Consider the following 16,446-nt stretch of genomic DNA (forward strand, 5'->3'; position numbering starts at 1 on the left):
TGCAGTGGACTTGAATACTTATTTTTGCCCTATAGCTGATCTTGACTCACTTTTCCATGTCCTTTGGATCAAAGGGATCAGGGTCTGCAGACTGAAGCTGTGGATTAAAAAGCGAAGTCCATGGAAGTTTTACATCCCTCTGTTTTGTTCCCTCCAGAATGCATGAACTGCACGAGGCTGGCGGACATGACCGAGAGGCTGAACACGCTTGAGGCCAAGGTAAGGACCTGCCTTTATTCTGCTGTTTGGCAAAAATTTCCAAGAGTTTCTGGTGCAAAACAGGTTGAATTGGCAGCCCTGGAGAGATCAGGTGTCTGCTCTTCCACCCACAGTGAGGAACACTCTGTGGTGGTGGTTCTGCCCCAGGAAATGAAGCAGCACCGCTGTGCACGTGGGCATCACTCACCTCCAGCCTGGCTCCTGCCCCTTCCCATGAAGGTTTGAACAGTTTCTCCTTAGCCTGCTCTTCAAGTGTAATCCACTCCTGCTTTTTCATCCCTTTCCTGAAAGATGGGAGGCTCTCATGCATGCTTTAGTGGAGACAAATGTTAAGGGGAGACCTTCACGTTGTGGGTTTTTTTCTGCAAATCATTTTAATTTCTACCTACTGGGATTCAGATAAATTGTTCCAGTCAGGCAACAAAGCAGCTGAGTCAGCATTCCCCTTTGATCTGTGGTCCCTCCTGTGACAGCCCACTCCTGGCTGTTAGTTATCGTGCTTTGGTCCTTGTAAGGCATTTGCTGCTGTTATTATTCATTAACTGATGCTTATCAATGACATAAAAGAATTTGGGGAGAAACCTTTGAGGAGGGAGGTGGTGGTTGTATGGTGTTTTTGAGGCCAGTGCATGATATTATGGTAATGTGGGAATTGTTTGTGCTGAAGTGAAGTGAGCAATGTTGTCTGGAACTTCATCAAAGCCTTCACGGTTATATTTCATTACAGGAAAATGAAGGGGTGGGGGGGAATGAAATTCTGGGGAGCAGAATTATTGGAGTGAAAACAACTGGTGTAGTGCAGAGGACAAAGGTGAGTTGGATTGTTTTCTGAGCAGCAGGAGCTGCAGGTGGGTGTCCTTTGGCAGGGGGGAGAGAGGGGCTGGGGACTGACCTCTGCGTGTGCAGTCCCGAATCTAAGTGAGACATGGGACTGGCTTCAGAGACACGTAAATCAGCCCTCCCCTGCTCAGCCTGTGGCCAGCTGTACCTTTCTTCACTTTCCAGGATTTTCTGTGTCTGGCTCTCTGGAAAATGGCAACCAAAGTCTGTCCTGACATCAGCGCGCCCGCACTGAGCCGGCTCGGGCTGCTCTGCATTTGTGTCTGTGACGTGTGAGGGGTGGTGGAACACCAGCTGGGGCCTGCAGGGCTTTGTGGAGGGAGAAGGGGGTCCCACCTGCCCCATTCCCCTCGGGAGGTTTGTGTGTGGTGTGCTGCATCTCTGATTTAGTGCTGCACTCAGGCAGTTTGTGTTGTTACTGGGATGGGTTTCCTTCTGACTTCCCTCTGCTCCCACACAGATCCAAGCTGGGAGCAGGCTCATCAAAGGGTTTAATTTCGTGGAGGGAAATGAGTTATTGCCTCTGTTGTGAGAGACTGTGTCTCTGCAAGGAGACCTTCTGCAGCACAGCCCAGCAAGGCCCTTATCAATCTTTTGGCTTCCACTTTGTTTGAAAAGCTGTGGATGCTGTGCAAAAATGGACTGGAGCAATTAAATGGAGAGTGAAGTAACAGTACACGAATGCTGGTGCTGGACACAAGAGAAATATGCTGATTCTTCTTTTTTCAAGGTTAATTTAAGTTCAGTTTGATCTATGTAGCAGTCTAATGAGCTCAGTTATTATTCAATAATAGCTAGCACCATTAAAAAGGTGCTTGCATTTGTTTGGTATTGTCTGCATTCCTGTTCTGGATTTTGGAGAAAGATCCCTGTTTTGCTGGATGATCTGGATGTGAAGTTGTCTCTCAACTCACCAGACTGTCTTCTTGTAAAGTCTGGTTTCACCACAACGACCTGTTCCAAGGAAGACAGGAGTGATGGGATGGGCATGCTCACCTCTGCCAGTGTTGGAGACTGTTTCACCCCTGATTTTTGCAGTCCTGTTCTGCAAAGGCAGATGTGGAATTTCATCCTTCCCATGGGCAGAGCTGGATTTCCTGCCACAGTCCTGCTCCCTCTGGGGACAGCTGAAGGGCTTTTCTGCTTTTGCTCTTTTGAACTTCAACCCAGCATGGCCATGGTGAGCTCAGAGAATGGCAATGGGCAAGACCAGCCTGTGGTTTCTTCCTTCCTCACTCCTCTTCAGCTTTTATAGCAGCCCCCCTAAAATTGAGGATATAACCAGAAATGGTCTCATCTTTCTTATTACAAGGGTGAGTTGGTTCATCCAACTTGTAAGATCAGTGCCCAAATGAGGTAATAAAAGTAACCCTCTGATTTTAGTTATATGAGAGTTGGATCAGAAGGTGAGAAGCAAAAATAAAACCAGAGCAAATGGAATGAAAAGTGACTCATTAGGGACCAGTGCTTATATTGCCCTTGGGGAGGAGAGAGACTGAGACATGTGCACAGAACAAACCCTTCACATGCCTTACGCTTTCCTCAGCAGTGCTCTTGGTTGTCCTTGTGGCTGTGGGAGAGGTTTCTGCAGGGAGGGAGGTGAAGGCAGATGGAGTCAGGCTCCCATTTCCATCCTCATCTCTTGTTCCCAGCTGCCCTGTCATCTCCATTTGCTCCATCCCAGACCCACTGGGTGCCAGAGATGTAAAAGCTTCATTGATGGCATTGAGCTTGAAACCTCCAGGCCACAGGAATCTACCTCAGGGAGGATGGTGTTGACCTGGGGGTCCAGGACAAGAAAGTGTGTGGGCTGGAAGAAAACCACCCTCTCCCTAAGCCCCAACATGCCAAACCTTATTTCTCTCCTATGACATCTTACTTGACATCCCTCCAGCACCCCCTGGCCCTGTGGGGAGCCTTCTTGTCAGGAGGGCACCATGAACCCTGCTTTTAGGAATGGTTTCACTTAGGCCAGCACGATGTCTTAGTGGGAAGTGCATACAGTCCTTCCTGAATTTCCTGAGCCTGATGCTGCCCTCCTGTGTCACAGGATGAGCCCAGACAAACTCCTTCTAGGCTCGAGAGAGCAGCACTGATGCCCAGGGCTGGCAGGGATGCAGGCAGGGCTGGCAGGGGAACAGGCAGGGCTGGTAGGGGAACAGGTAGATCTGGCAGGGGAGCAGGCAACTGCCTACAAATTTCTGCTCAGTTTGTTCACCCAGTTTCTCTTAATAAGTTCCACCACAGAGCTATGATATTAGTCCCAGGTTTTGATTTGAGCTGGAATGCAGCACTTGAGCTGAGCTGGTAAAACCCAGCCTTGTCTCCTGACACCACTTTTGGGAAGCTCGTGGCATTTCCCTCACAGCTTTAATGCTGGGAGATAACATTACATCTCCAGTGTCTGATTGATTCATCGTGTGATTGATAAAGGACATGCATATTTTTTGCATGAAAACAGTCCTTGTAATGTGGTTTCCCCACACAAGATCCTGAAAGGTTTTAAAGAAAATCTTTGCACCGAGCACAGAATTAGATCAATACATTGCTGTTTATCTGAAATCAGCTCATTTGTTTAGGACAGATTACCCACAGCACCTTCACTACCCCGTGGCTTTGGACTGCGAAGCATCGTTACTTGGAGTTTTAATGTGACCATTGTATGAAATGTTTCTGTATCTCCCCCTTCTTCCAAGCAGTTACATGAAATACTGGCAGCTGTCTGGGATGTTTTATGGGGATTGTCTTTTCTTTCTCTGATAGACAATAAAACAATTCCCTGCTGTAGTGGAGAAACATTTGGAAGATAGCAAATGTTTCCCGGTGCTGTGACATGGCTGAAAAACTGGGAGGGAAACCAGAGCTGCTTGGCTGTGAGGCTGCTGCTGATTCCACAGAGTGGACATGAGTAGTTGCTTGATACTTGAAGGACTTGCATGGATTTTCCATGTTCTGCATGTGATACAGAACCCTAGCAGTTAGTTATTTTCTTTGTTTTCTGAACAGGAAGGTGTCTTACTTAATTCCTAAGGTTTCCTAATGATCCTGTGCAGAATCTGCCTCTCCAGCTTCAGCAATTTGAGTTTGAGGACACTGAATTTAAGGAGTATTGGGGCTGTTTCACAGGTAGCTGTATAATAACTGGCTGGTTTCCAGTAGCAGTGACAACCTTAAATCCCTGTAAAATTTCTAACTTAATGCTGAGTTTCTGTAGGTCAGTTAATGAATCAAACATCCCTAAGAATAAAATGCAACTTCCTGACTGATTCTTGCTAAGGGGAACCATGAACCAAAACTGGGTGGGCAAACTGAATTTTGTGTCAATATTTGTATCTGAACTTTATCTCTTGGTCTTTTGCTAACCTGCAATAATCCGTATTTATGATTAAACCACTTGAGGCAGTTTGGGTACTGGCCTTTCTCTCATTTGGGCATCCTGCTGTCTGTCAGAATGACAGTTAAAATCCTTTCTTTCTCAAGTCTAGAAATTTTTGGACCTTATTTCTTATCACTGTTGGATTGAAGAAGCAATCTGTCCCCTAAGACTGTTCCACGTGTTTGGCCAATGCTGTAAATCGTCTGCCAGAACAACAAAAAGGCTGCAAAGACCTCCTTGTCCACCATCCCCTCCCACAAAGTCTTTTAGTTACAAGTTTGGCATTTTTAGTCTAATAGGTTTTAATATTTTCATAAAGTAATTTTGAAAAATTCTCTTCTTCCTATGACAGGGAACTTAATTTGCCAAGCAAATCCTATGGTGTGTTTAGTACCTGGGAACGTTGTGTACAAGCTTTGTTTTTTAAGAGAAATACTTTTGTGGCCAAACAGTAGCTCTTGGTAAGGGAGGTGTTGAGGAGCCTAAGAAATGTAAGTACCCAAACACGCAAACTTCCACTTGATTCTAATCAGAAATTCTCGTGGAGCTTCATAAGGGAAATACAATCTTAAAATAAAGATTACTTTGGGTCCTCTTTTTTTTTTCAGCTCACACCAAGGTGAGCCAGGAAAGGTCCAAACCCCTCATCTTCTCCTGTTGTGCTGCTCTTCTTGCAGCCTGCAGAGCCCAGTAGAGCACATGGGGCATCTGAGCCTGTTTGAGTCTGAGGATGTGAATCCCTCAGAGCTGAAGGCTCCTCACTTGGTGGGAAGGAGAGCTGATCCCAAAGCTATTGCTGGGAACAGGTGGTACTTTGTCAAGACTGAGTTCACCTCAGGCTGGCCTGGCTCCATGTCCTACACTCCCACATCCCCAGCAGGTGACAAGCAATACACTGGGCAGAGCAGAATGATGTGATTTTGAGGGTGGAAGGTTATAGCCCTGATGGATTTTTATCAGGTGTTTTAAGGACCGATGGGGAATGTGATTTCACTCTGAGCTCCCTTGTGTGCTTCACTCTGCAGTGAGCTCCTAGCACAGTGTGGAAGGAGTGCTGGATCCTCTCCACACCCAGCTGCTTCCCTGGCTCTCACCCCTCAGGGTGCAGTGCTGGCTGCAGGGCTCTCCGAGGTGACTCCCACTGTGGAGCAGACTCAGGGAAGCTCCCTGGGTGCCTCAGAGGACCACGGCCAGTCCTTCCCTTCCTGCTGCTCTCTCAAGCAAAGCCTTGAGGGCTGATGATCTGCTGAACAGTGCCTGTGTTTCACCTGAACCAGTAGGGTAGCCTGTGCTTTTGTGTCTGCTCTGCTCTGGTTCCCCTCCAGAAGGTACCGCTGAGGAAACAGTCACTTTTTCCACCCTCCTTTTTGGAAATCCTGTGAAACTGTTTGTAGAAAGAACAAGAACTGTGCTACCTGTGGTTTCATAGAAGCCTTTGGTCCATGTTTCTGTCTTCCATTCATTAGCTGATGACATAAACCTCACCTTTTGCTCTACATTGAGTCACCACAATGACATCAGCTATGGCTCTCCCCATAATTTATCAGTGCAGCGAAAACTCCTCCATGCACTAATTATCTTGTCCCCTTTGGCCAAAGCCTCTGAGCTGTTATAAGGATGAAGTCACCCAGGTTCTCCCTGGGCACTCAGTTCATCAGATTTTAGTGGACTTTTATTGAATGTCTTTTGGCTTTTGAAACCAAGCACTTGTGTCTGCACTGGAGCCTGGTGTTTGCTGTGAGAGACACCGTTCTCCATCAGATTTTGCAAAACTCCCTTTTAGATCTGCATCTTGATGAATGATTAAAAAACTTCTATATTGCCAAAGAATTTGCTATAAAGAAAGGTATGTCCAACAAGTTATGCAATTACCATTATTAATCAGCTTGTGTCTTTACAAGATCAAGGGAATCTTATTTTACATTGGAATTTTTAGCTGATGAGCTGGATTCGTGCAGTATCTTTTCCTCCTCTTTAGAGTGGGATGGAGGGGAGTTCATTCCTGCAATGCTTCAAGAGACCAAATATCTATCCCCTGTTTATTAATTAATAATATCCATCTGGATTTTTATCCAAAGAAAAAGCATTCTGAGCCCTGTTGTATCAATTTTTAAATCTTTGGAAGCCTGGCTGTTCCTTCCTTGTTTTTAGCACCTACCTAGTTACAGCACATCAGGAATGTGAGCGGAGGACAGATGATGGATGGGAGGAGGCCGTGCTTGTGAAATCTTCTTTTTGATGAGTGGGAACAACCAAAATAGGGTTCTTGAAAGCCACTGCAAGCCAAAACCAAAAGTCCTCTGACACTGAACATCTCCAGAAGATGAAAACCGTCCTCCCGTTTCCATTGTCCCTGGCCCGAGCTTTTGATCTGACGCAAGGAATGTGGTATGTGTGTGAAGTCTAGAAAGTTTATGCTGGCAAATGGAGAAGGAGGAGGTGGGTTGAGTAAGCTGGGACTGAGCTTCAGGCACAGAGCACTCGTGTCCCTGTGGAGGGCCCTGTTCAGGGCCGAGCCCAGCGGCCCCGGGGTGGGTTCTGCAGGCGCCAGCCCTGAGCTCCCAGGCCAGGGCCTCGTCCTCCTCGTTCCCTGGGTGTTCACACGGAGCCGGCGCTGGACCCGGCTCCCACTGCGCTGTTGGCAGGAGACATGGCCCCATTTCAGTTCTTTCCAGCCTTCTGACCCAGTTCAGCTGCGTCTGAGACGTGGGGCCTGGAAACCAGAGACAAGCCCTGGTGCCGCTGGGGCTTCTGCTGCCAGAGGCTCCAGTTCAGCGTGTCCAGTTGGGCTCAGATTTGACTTTTTCCTTCCATATGTGCAGAAAGACAAAAGCCTGAGTGTTTTGCTGAGTTGAGGCCACCCTTCAACTCAGACAACACAGCCCAAGGTGGAGAGGGAAGGATTTCTTGTCTTCTGTTGGAAATCTGCTCTCCTGGCACCACAGGCAGCAGCCACAGCTGCTGTCCTTCAGCTCCTTCTCTGTCCCTGCCCTGCCTGGGTGACTGACATTACCCATGGCATCAAGACATGGCATGAGGATATTTTCTGCCTCCATTCTTTATGGAGGCAGAACTTTTGTGCTGGAAGTGGTAATAGCAACAGAGGTGGGCTCTGCTTACCATGAGGATTCCCAGTGGAAACCACACGTTCTTCCCTCGGTGTTATCCCTCTCTCTACCTCAACCTTATTGACTAGAAAATACCAAGATTTTAATACTGAGACTTTAATCCATTGCACATTTTGCTAATTTGCTTTCTGGCTGTGAGCCTCTGTGGTATCATTTTCCACCAGTTTACTCAGAGGACTAGAAACTTCCTTTTTTTTTCTTTAATGAAAGTGGGAATGCTCCTTGAGTCCCTTGACTACGGCAATGGCAGCCTTAAGAAAAACAGAACGTGACAGAAAATAGATGAATGGCTCCAGTGCTATTGCAATAATGTGTAAGGAGCCCATTTGTGCTATGTGCTGTGTGAGCTATGAGAGGACACTCCTTGCTGAAAGAGCTGTGGATAGCTTGAGATTTTTGAATGTGACTAAATCCCTGGTGCTTTTCCTTCTTTAGTTTGGCTCCGTGGATCTCACGGATGTGAGAGCTCTCTTCTTTCTGCTTTATTTCTTTTGGGCACTTCTTCAATCCTAATCATAAAAACTAGAATTTCTCAGCAATTTCAAGTCTGGAGACTTCCTGACCTCTATCATTTCATGCCCAGGGAAAATAAACTTGTTACTACGGTTTGAACTTTAATGACTGCAAAGTATATATAGTCAATTTATAAAAGCACATACTGGATAATTCTGTGCATGCCTTTAAAGCTTTTACAGCATTTATCAGCAGAGAGCTCATTTAAAACATGTTGTTTTAATGAAAAGGATACCATTGCCACTGTTTTGTGTTGATTATGTGGTAACACATTTTTATTATCACCCATAAAAGTGATTTGGAGCCGTTCCACTCCAGATGCGACCTTCGGCAGAGCTGTGCTAGCGCTGCTCGTGCTGCCCAGGAGGGCCACGGGCCCCTCCAGTTTGCTGGGCTCTGACCTCCACTGCCTTGATTTAATATCACTCTTCCCACAGCTCTGCTGGGCTGTGGCAAAACACTGCTCAGAACAGCCCTCGTGTGTCCCTTCCTCGCAGCAGGAGCATCCCAACCCTGCCCTGGCTGCAGCCCCTCGGATCTGCCACCTCCAGGGTTAGTTTTCCCTCTGTGGCTCAGAAGATTTTGGCAACGTCCAGGTCCTTGCTGGGGGGAAGTAAGAGGATGATATAGTAAATAGTATAAAGTGATTCAGAAAAGGTCTTCAGCACACACTCAAGTCCCATGTCAGTGGGAATTAGGCACGACTGTGGTAAGGCACATGCTCGAGTGTTTGTTGAACTGATAACACGTTTCCTTGAGGGTCTGACAGATAAATCACTGGGTAGGAGCACAGAGTGCAAGGGGCAGAAGCAATTCCCTCCTCGCCTGGTGTCAGAGAAGCCTGGTGACTAAAAGCACTGTGACCTTACTCCTTTTTGCTTTACTCAGAAAGCAGGACTCTGGGTCTGTGAATAAAGATCCTTGCAATAAAGGAAGAATTTTGCCTGTTTGCAAGGCTGACATTCAGTTCCCTTGCCCCTAACCCAGCTCCCAGTTTAATTAGTTTCTGATTCACCCCCATCAGGCCAGTACATTCTGCAGGAAGTTCATCATTTCTGGCGCTGCTGCAATCCTGGCTCTCACCAGGCCTTGCAATAAAGAAGTGATAAACCTTGTAATAATTGCAAGTTAAAAAACAAACAAGCAGAGCCAAGTCACTCTCATTTATAATTGCAGTGTGACTTCATTATGTAAAGACAACACAGTGTGCAAAAGCTGAAACTTCTAGGGATTTAATGGAAAGTTTGAGCCATATTCTCTTTTATTTGCCTTATCCCTAAATCAGTGTTGCTTAGGTGGTTTTTGAACAGGAAAAGCTGATGCTGTAACAAACCCCAGTGCTGCACTCCCAGAACAATTTTCCCAGGTGGGTTTGTGCGTAGGAAGCAGAGTTTGCTGGAGGTGCTGGAGTCTTGGATCTAAACTCTGGTTCTAGAAACCTCAGCCCTGCTCCTGCCTGATGGGTGTCCTGTGTCCATCCTGGGCAGGGATCCCTCCAGCTGCAAGGTGAGGGGCAGGGTGGCTGCTCATCCCAGGCATGGCCAGTGCAGGGACTGCCAACCCTTTGGCTGCCCCACTGGGACAGTGGCTGCTGCCCTTGGCCTCCGTTTATCTTCTGCCTGGCTGGAAAATCCATTTGCTGCAGGGCCCATGGCTTTGGCATTCCAGGCTTAGACTTTGCCAGGAGAAATCCATAGACTACTTTGTTATGCCACCCTTGCTAGTGGCTGGGAAGGCAGAGGCATGAAGCATTTAGATTAAAATAGAAAATTCATTATATTTTAAAAATCCTTATTTTGTGAAAACTTTCATTTAAAATGTTGATTATAAAGGGCAATGAATGTTCTGCTGGCCTTCACTTTAATGGAGTTTCTCAGTGGGCAGAGCCAACCTGGGTCCTCTGTCCTTCTGCTTTTTGTGGACATTTAAGCTTTTTGCAGCCATGTGAGAGACAAACTCCCAGTTTCATACAGGGGAGCACAGCTTAATGAACAGTCTGAATCATGTGTAGGAAGTGGGGTCACTCTTCCTAGGAGTGTAGGTTGTAAATGGCCTAAATAGCTCAGGGATGCCCACTGGGATGTGGGTTGATTTGAAGGTAGTGTGTTTGCAAGGTGTAGAAACAGCTGTGAGTTTTAATAATATCCTATTACGTCTAAGTAGAGCTCTTTGAGGAAATAGCTTGCTTTTTTTTTTTTAATTTTCTTCAAAGTTAAAGCACTTCAACTCTTTAAAAGCTTCATCTTCTCCATCATCTTTAATTTGGTCAGTATTTGTGTGCTTCACTTACAGCCAGTGCTTGTGCTCAGTTTGCTACCCTGGGCCTCCAGGTACTGCCCTTCAGCAGCTCTCAGTAATTTCTGATCCTGTGACTCTGGCTTTGAACACATAACCCAGGGAAATGCTGTGTCCTCTGACACCAGCTTTGGTCCCTGGGTTCATGTTTCTCACCAGGGAGACAATCCCACATGAGTCTCTCTGGAGGCAGTGAAGTCCTGCTCTCCAAGGAGGGTGCGTGACCCTGTTATAATGAACACAACACCTTCACATCCCAATTGCTGCCACTGTCCAGAAAACCCATAAAGCTTCAACACCAAAATCCCACTGTTTGGGACACAGAGTTATTCCCAGCTCCTGCTGGCAAGGAGAGGAGTTTCAAGACCTCTTCAGGAATAGAGACCATGTATGAAACCATCCAGCTGAGCACGTTTGCGTTCCCTGTGTCCTTGTGCAGATCCTCCTGCTCGAGGCTGCGGAGCGAAGCCCATCCCTGGAAAACAACCTGCCCATCACTGGGACCACGGCCACGTGGTATGATGATCTGCTGCCAGATGCCTTTCCCCTCCTCAATCCTGGGACTGTCCTGAGAAAAACAGTGGGATCTGCTGGTAAGTCTAATCTGCTCTTCACCAAATCACCCATCCCACATACACACAATTCCTGCAGGGTGACTAAAAACGAGGCCATGTCAACCTTTCCTGCTGTTGGAAGCTGCAGAGGAGAGGGCTTGGAAGGTCTCTGCCCTTCCTTGAGTTCAGCCAGCTCAGAGCACCATGTTCTTGGAAGAAAGTAGCAAAATTCAGAGACTAATATCTCTTTCCAGCTGTGATGGCCTGTGACAGCCTCGATTTCTGTTGGCACAAGGATCCACCCAGAGCTGAATCCTGGTCTCTGGGAAGTTTGAATTCTGTTAACCTCAGCAGGGCCACTGTGCCTCCCTGTGTGTTTCAGTGTGTTTGTTTTAAGTTCAGAAAATATGGATTTTGAGGCCTGGATAGATTGAAACATTCCTGAGGAAACTCCAGAGAGCCATCAGGAGCACAGTGGGACAGTTCATACTCACCTACTGAGCTCTGACTGCAGCGTTTCCCCATCTGGGAGCAGTGCTGGGGGTAGAGGACTGGGCTGCACGGGTAATTCTTGAGTTTATTAGGACAAAAAGCTTTCCCATGAATAGCAACATCAGTTGCAGTCTGCTTTATATTTTCTAAATTTGCCATAAACACAATGGGCTGTTTTATGATCCCTCTTGTGGCATGGAAAAAAAGTACACTTATAAGAAACTCTCCCTCTGAGCCCACTTGGCTAGACAGATCCCCACGCATTGAATTTCCTTGACCTTGGCATCTTTTTTCAAGATCCCTGCTCTCTGCTTCCAAAGGCCTGTCTGTCTGTTGCTTTGCTTGCTCCCAGAGCAGTTCTTTATTCTCTTTAGGACCTACTTTGCTTTTTTCTTCTCTTTTTTTTTTTTTTCTTCCCTTTTAATTTTTCGGACCGAGCAGTTTATTATGGCAGCTCTTCATGACTGCAGCAGACTTGGAGCAACCAACACAGTCCAGATGTCGTCCATGTTTATGATCTGACATGATGCCACAACGTGGAGGGAGGTTCACTAACAATATGTTCTGCAAAGTATTTTCAGAGCCACAGCAACAGCTGCCAGGAACTGAATTAGAGCAGTTTCCCCCAGTGTCCATTACAGGCTCCTTCTGCCTTCTCCATGTCATTTATTTGTGCTGTCACAGTATCTCTGCACCTGCACTTTGTTGTACTAAAGTCAGTCCAGCGAAATACTGGTGATTGTCCCTCCCACTCAAAGTCCCCTCACACATGATCGTGCCTCTCTGAGCACAGAGCAGTGACTGCCTCTTGCCCAGGCTTTTGGAAAGCAGAGCAGCTCTCCTGGAGCACTTGCAGCAGGGTGACCCCATGGAGCAGTACCAGCACCCCTGCAGCAAATCCAGGAGGTAGCTGGTGGTCACCTCCAAAAGGCAGGTGATGCTGCCTGAGCTGTGTGTGAGCCTGTCGTGTCAGCCAGCCTTCCAGCTGTGTGTGTGCTACCAGGTGTAGTCCTTGCTCACTGTTCCCCTTTGTTTTTCTAGCCTTGATTTATTTAACCTAGGGTGGAATAACAACTCTAGTGTAATCACTGGGAGTCAGGAATGCACTGGACCATTTCGAGCCAGGACAGTGTCTTTCAGCAATTAGAAATAATCAGTTAAGTTGCTTATTGACATGTGGTTCCCTGCTGAACCCCCTACCTGACCTCTGTGGGCATCAAATCCTTGCCTAGCTAAGGAGCTGTGGGGATATTTCATGGATCTGGGTCCACATTTGGCTTCCTTCCCTCCCCACACTCATCTGTATCTCCAATTCAAACCCAGCCAAAAAAACTCCCTGTGGATTTTGGTGAAGTGTAGGGAATTCCATGCAAATAGTTTAGGATGGAGAGGAACTGCCCATTTTGGATGATTTCAACGCTGTGCTGTGACTTGTTACCCAAAGCTGCCCCCAGGTTCTCTTACAGAGCTCGCAGACCTCAGGAGATCTTTCAACAAGTGGGATATTAGAGTAGGTGGAATTCAAACCTGAGTGTGGAAAGCCAAGCCCCTCTCCCTTCCACTCCCTTCCCCGGAGTCTTTGTGAAACATTCCCTACTTTGCCCTGCTTCTGGGTGCTCAGCCAAAATAAATCCAAGTCCTAGCTTGCGTGCCACCAGCTTTCTCTGCCAGGTGGACCAAGAGCAGAACACTGAGGCCTGCCACGAGGGTGGCTGACATGGATGGGATGCTGGGAATGCTGGGAGTGATTGGGGTGACCTTGTGGCTCTGGGTTGGCTGATGCCTCTCCAGGCCGAGGTCCAGGAAAACTTGCTACTGTTTATGAGGGGAATTATTTCTTCTGTGAGTGACAGGGCTGAGAACAGACAATCATTTAAAAGCAATCAGTGCTGTTGAGACAGCTGCACTACTGGCCTTTCTGATCAGCTTGTTAATCAACAGGATACATTTTTCTGAGTATTAAGAAAATATATATACTCTGGCTGAGCCAGTTGGCAGCAAGAGACCTAATTTTTCATCCTCTCTCTTTTTTCTCTCTCTTTTTATTTTTTTTTATTATTATTATTTCTTTTACCCTGTCCTTCTTTACCAGAGCCCAAAGGACACAGAGGTGCTGAGGAGCAGCTGATACCTCAGGGTAAGTTAATGGTTTCTGCTGTTTCTCTTTCAAAGCCCAAACAGTTGTTATGCCCAGTCCTGTACATGACATGTCCCAAAAAGCAGAAGGGTGCTGAGGGCAGGAACCCTCAGAGATTTGGAGCCTCACAGATAGAGAGGCTGGGTTTGTTCTTTGGGTTTTATCTGATCGTGGACTGCTTTGGTTAGAGAGGCCAAACACCAGCTTTGTCATCTCTGAGACACTCATTTCCCAGCACACAGGGCATGGAAAGCCAGGTCACTGGAGCACACGTGGCCAGAGCCAGCAGGGCATGTGCTGAGCGATGGGAGAAAACTCTTATTATCTTACTAGTTTTGCCTGCCAGGGGCACTGAGATCCACTGGGGATGCTCAGGGCATGGCTTTGCTGAGCTCCATATGAACAGAGCTCCTGGGTCCACATTTGCCTTCCTTCCCTCCCCACACCCATCTGTATCTCCAAATCAAACCCACCCTGCTCCTGTACAGGGAAAACCCTGGGGAGGAGAGGGGAGCAGATGGTGTGTTGCAGGTTAATGACAGGACCAGGAAGAAAACCCAGGCACATCTGATTTGGTTTCCAGCAGTTGAATACTTACACTCTCCCTTTTAAAAAATATTTTTCCTGTGGCCTTTTGCTTCATATTTTTGGAGGGTAAACACTTGCCATGGGCCTCAGCTCTCTGAAAGCAATGCCACTGCAGCAGAGCTGATTTATGCCAGCTGAAGATTTGTCCTATTCATCTCCCTCCCCCCTTTTCCCTGAATCCTTCCCTCTTTCTTCTCCCTTTTGCACTTGTCTCTTTTATGCTGGTAACACCATTTGTCACCAGTGTGAGCATTTGCCTGACACATTACTCAGTGCTGCTTCTCCCAGCCTTTCCCTCAGCGCTTTCCCCTCCAGGGAAGGAAGTGCCAGTTTCTCTAAAGCTCTGCTGCAGCAGAGTGATTGAGGATGCTGCAGGAAGGGATTGCTCCTGGTCTGCAGGAGTTCATGGGATTGAGTTATAAGGTTGAACTGAAGGATTGAGGCTGATTTATCTGAGTGAGGGAACGTTCTGACCCGCACTCAGCAGCACAGCGTGTTGTGCTTGCAAAACAGTTTCTCTTGTTCTTCCCTCTGTGCTGGAAAGAATTTGCTGCAATGAAGTTTCAGGTGTGTTGGAGGTTTTTGACAGGGGGAGAAGCTGTTTGCAATGCTGGAAACAAATGCTCTTGCTTTCTTAAATGGGCTCCTGATCACCTGCCTGAGCTTGCCAGGACAGCACCCACTGCCAGCTGAGACCCTCATAGGAAAGTCTGCACTTTGTGTCCTGGGGATAAGCAAATTGATCCAAATTAAAACCTCACCTTAATTCCTTGTTCAGTACCAAAATCAGATCTTTACCGATGACTGAATGCAGCGGAAGTACAGGCACACCCTGCCACACAAAGCCTTTGAGCCTCTTCAGTCTGCCTGGTTTCACTGTGGGTTAGAGGTGGATAGACTTCATTTTTGTTAGAAAAAATAACTTGGACATCATTCCAAAATGGAAAAAAAAAAAAAGAAGAGAGGAAGGGGAATATTTCCAGGGGGTCTAATATTGGGGATTATTGCTTTGCTCTGAGAAATGAGGAGAGTTTGGAGGAATGTCTGGGGTGACAAGGTTTTGTACCCCAGGTGGGCTGTCCCACACCTAGAGTGGGAACTGGATCCAAATCTGGGAGCTGCAAATCCCGTGAGCCTTGATTTTATTGTGTAGCCCTGCTCCCTGTGGTACCAGCTGTGAGGGTGTTAGTTGGCCAACTTCTTTCCTTTTCTCCTTCTCTGCTTCTGTTCCCATCCATGCTCTCCACCCCCACATGAAGCATGTTCTCCTGGCACTGCTCTTGGAGGGTCCAGTACCTCTCCTGATATTGGGAAAGGAGAAAGACACTCCTTAAAATTGATCAAACTTCAAATTGCTCTGCTGGGTTATGGTCATACATAATACTGAAACTTGGAAATGGACTGAAACTTGAAAACTGAGTGTGCTGAACTTTGGACTCAGCCTGATCTCCCTCTGGCTTTGGAGCTTGATCTGCCACTGCTTTCAAATACTCTGAGCCCTTGGTAGCCCAGAAACCAGGAGCCTCTGACTCTCTTGGCTCTGACAGTCAATGCCTTTATTGTAACCATTAACCACTTAATCTGAGCAGACAGAGTAACTCAGCCACGTCTCCAAGGTATTAAAGGCTTCACTGCTGTTTGCACAGTGTTTAAGTGTCTCTCCACGTGAGCCAAAGATGTGCAGTGTTTTTCTGAAAAACACCATCAAATTGCTGAGTGTTGTTATTATTTTGATAGTCTAGAGGGAACAACACTAAGATTTTATTCAGTGTCATCAGAAAGAGTCACTTTTAGGTCACAAACACTGCCCTGCACCTTTTGTGGGCTCACTGGGGGTCTGAGTGGACTTGCCAAGGAACATCCCACTGGGCTGCAATTACTGTGCTACTGGTGCTTCCAGCAACCCTGGAACCGTGCTCAGCACCCTGTTTGTGGACATAAATTAATGCCATCTATTTACTTCAGAAGTGGGGGTGCAATAATTTCGGTTTGGGATGAAAAAAGCATGTGGACAGCGTGGTGCATTTGTGAGGTGAATGAACACAGGAGAAACCAGGGAAACATCTTTGGTGCAGAATCTCTGGGTGATAGGTAGAGATCAGCCAGAGCAAGTGGGAGGCAGGGTTTGATTTGCTTTTGCAAATATATTTTGTGTATTTTGATACCTTGGGACTATCCTGGAGCTGGCTGAACCCAGCACAGGACAGGCAGAGCTTGCCTCGAGCTGCTCAGGCCTTGGGGAGGGCACAATGTGGGGGCTCAGTTCAGCTCTGCCCAGCACATCCCAGCTGGAGGTACACATCC

General features: G+C 47.1%; 1 protein-coding gene across 5 annotated transcripts in view; it reads left to right on the forward strand.

The window, feature by feature from the left end:
• The window catches only part of COL26A1 (collagen type XXVI alpha 1 chain), a 181,827-nt gene that overhangs the window by 140,451 nt on the left and 24,930 nt on the right, over window positions 1-16,446 (forward strand). For all 5 annotated transcript variants that reach the window (XM_039389324.1, XM_039389323.1, XM_039389325.1 and 2 more), the window contains 3 exons: window positions 158-219; window positions 10,811-10,964; window positions 13,510-13,554. In XM_039389324.1, the coding sequence (XP_039245258.1) occupies window positions 158-219; window positions 10,811-10,964; window positions 13,510-13,554 (261 nt within the window). The remainder of the gene's footprint in view (window positions 1-157; window positions 220-10,810; window positions 10,965-13,509; window positions 13,555-16,446) is intronic.

The sequence above is a fragment of the Pipra filicauda genome, unplaced genomic scaffold (assembly GCF_003945595.2).
Source record: "Pipra filicauda isolate LSUMZ 115617 unplaced genomic scaffold, ASM394559v2 scaffold71_size5581439_pilon, whole genome shotgun sequence".
In the NCBI taxonomy this organism is placed as follows: Eukaryota; Metazoa; Chordata; class Aves; order Passeriformes; family Pipridae; genus Pipra; species Pipra filicauda.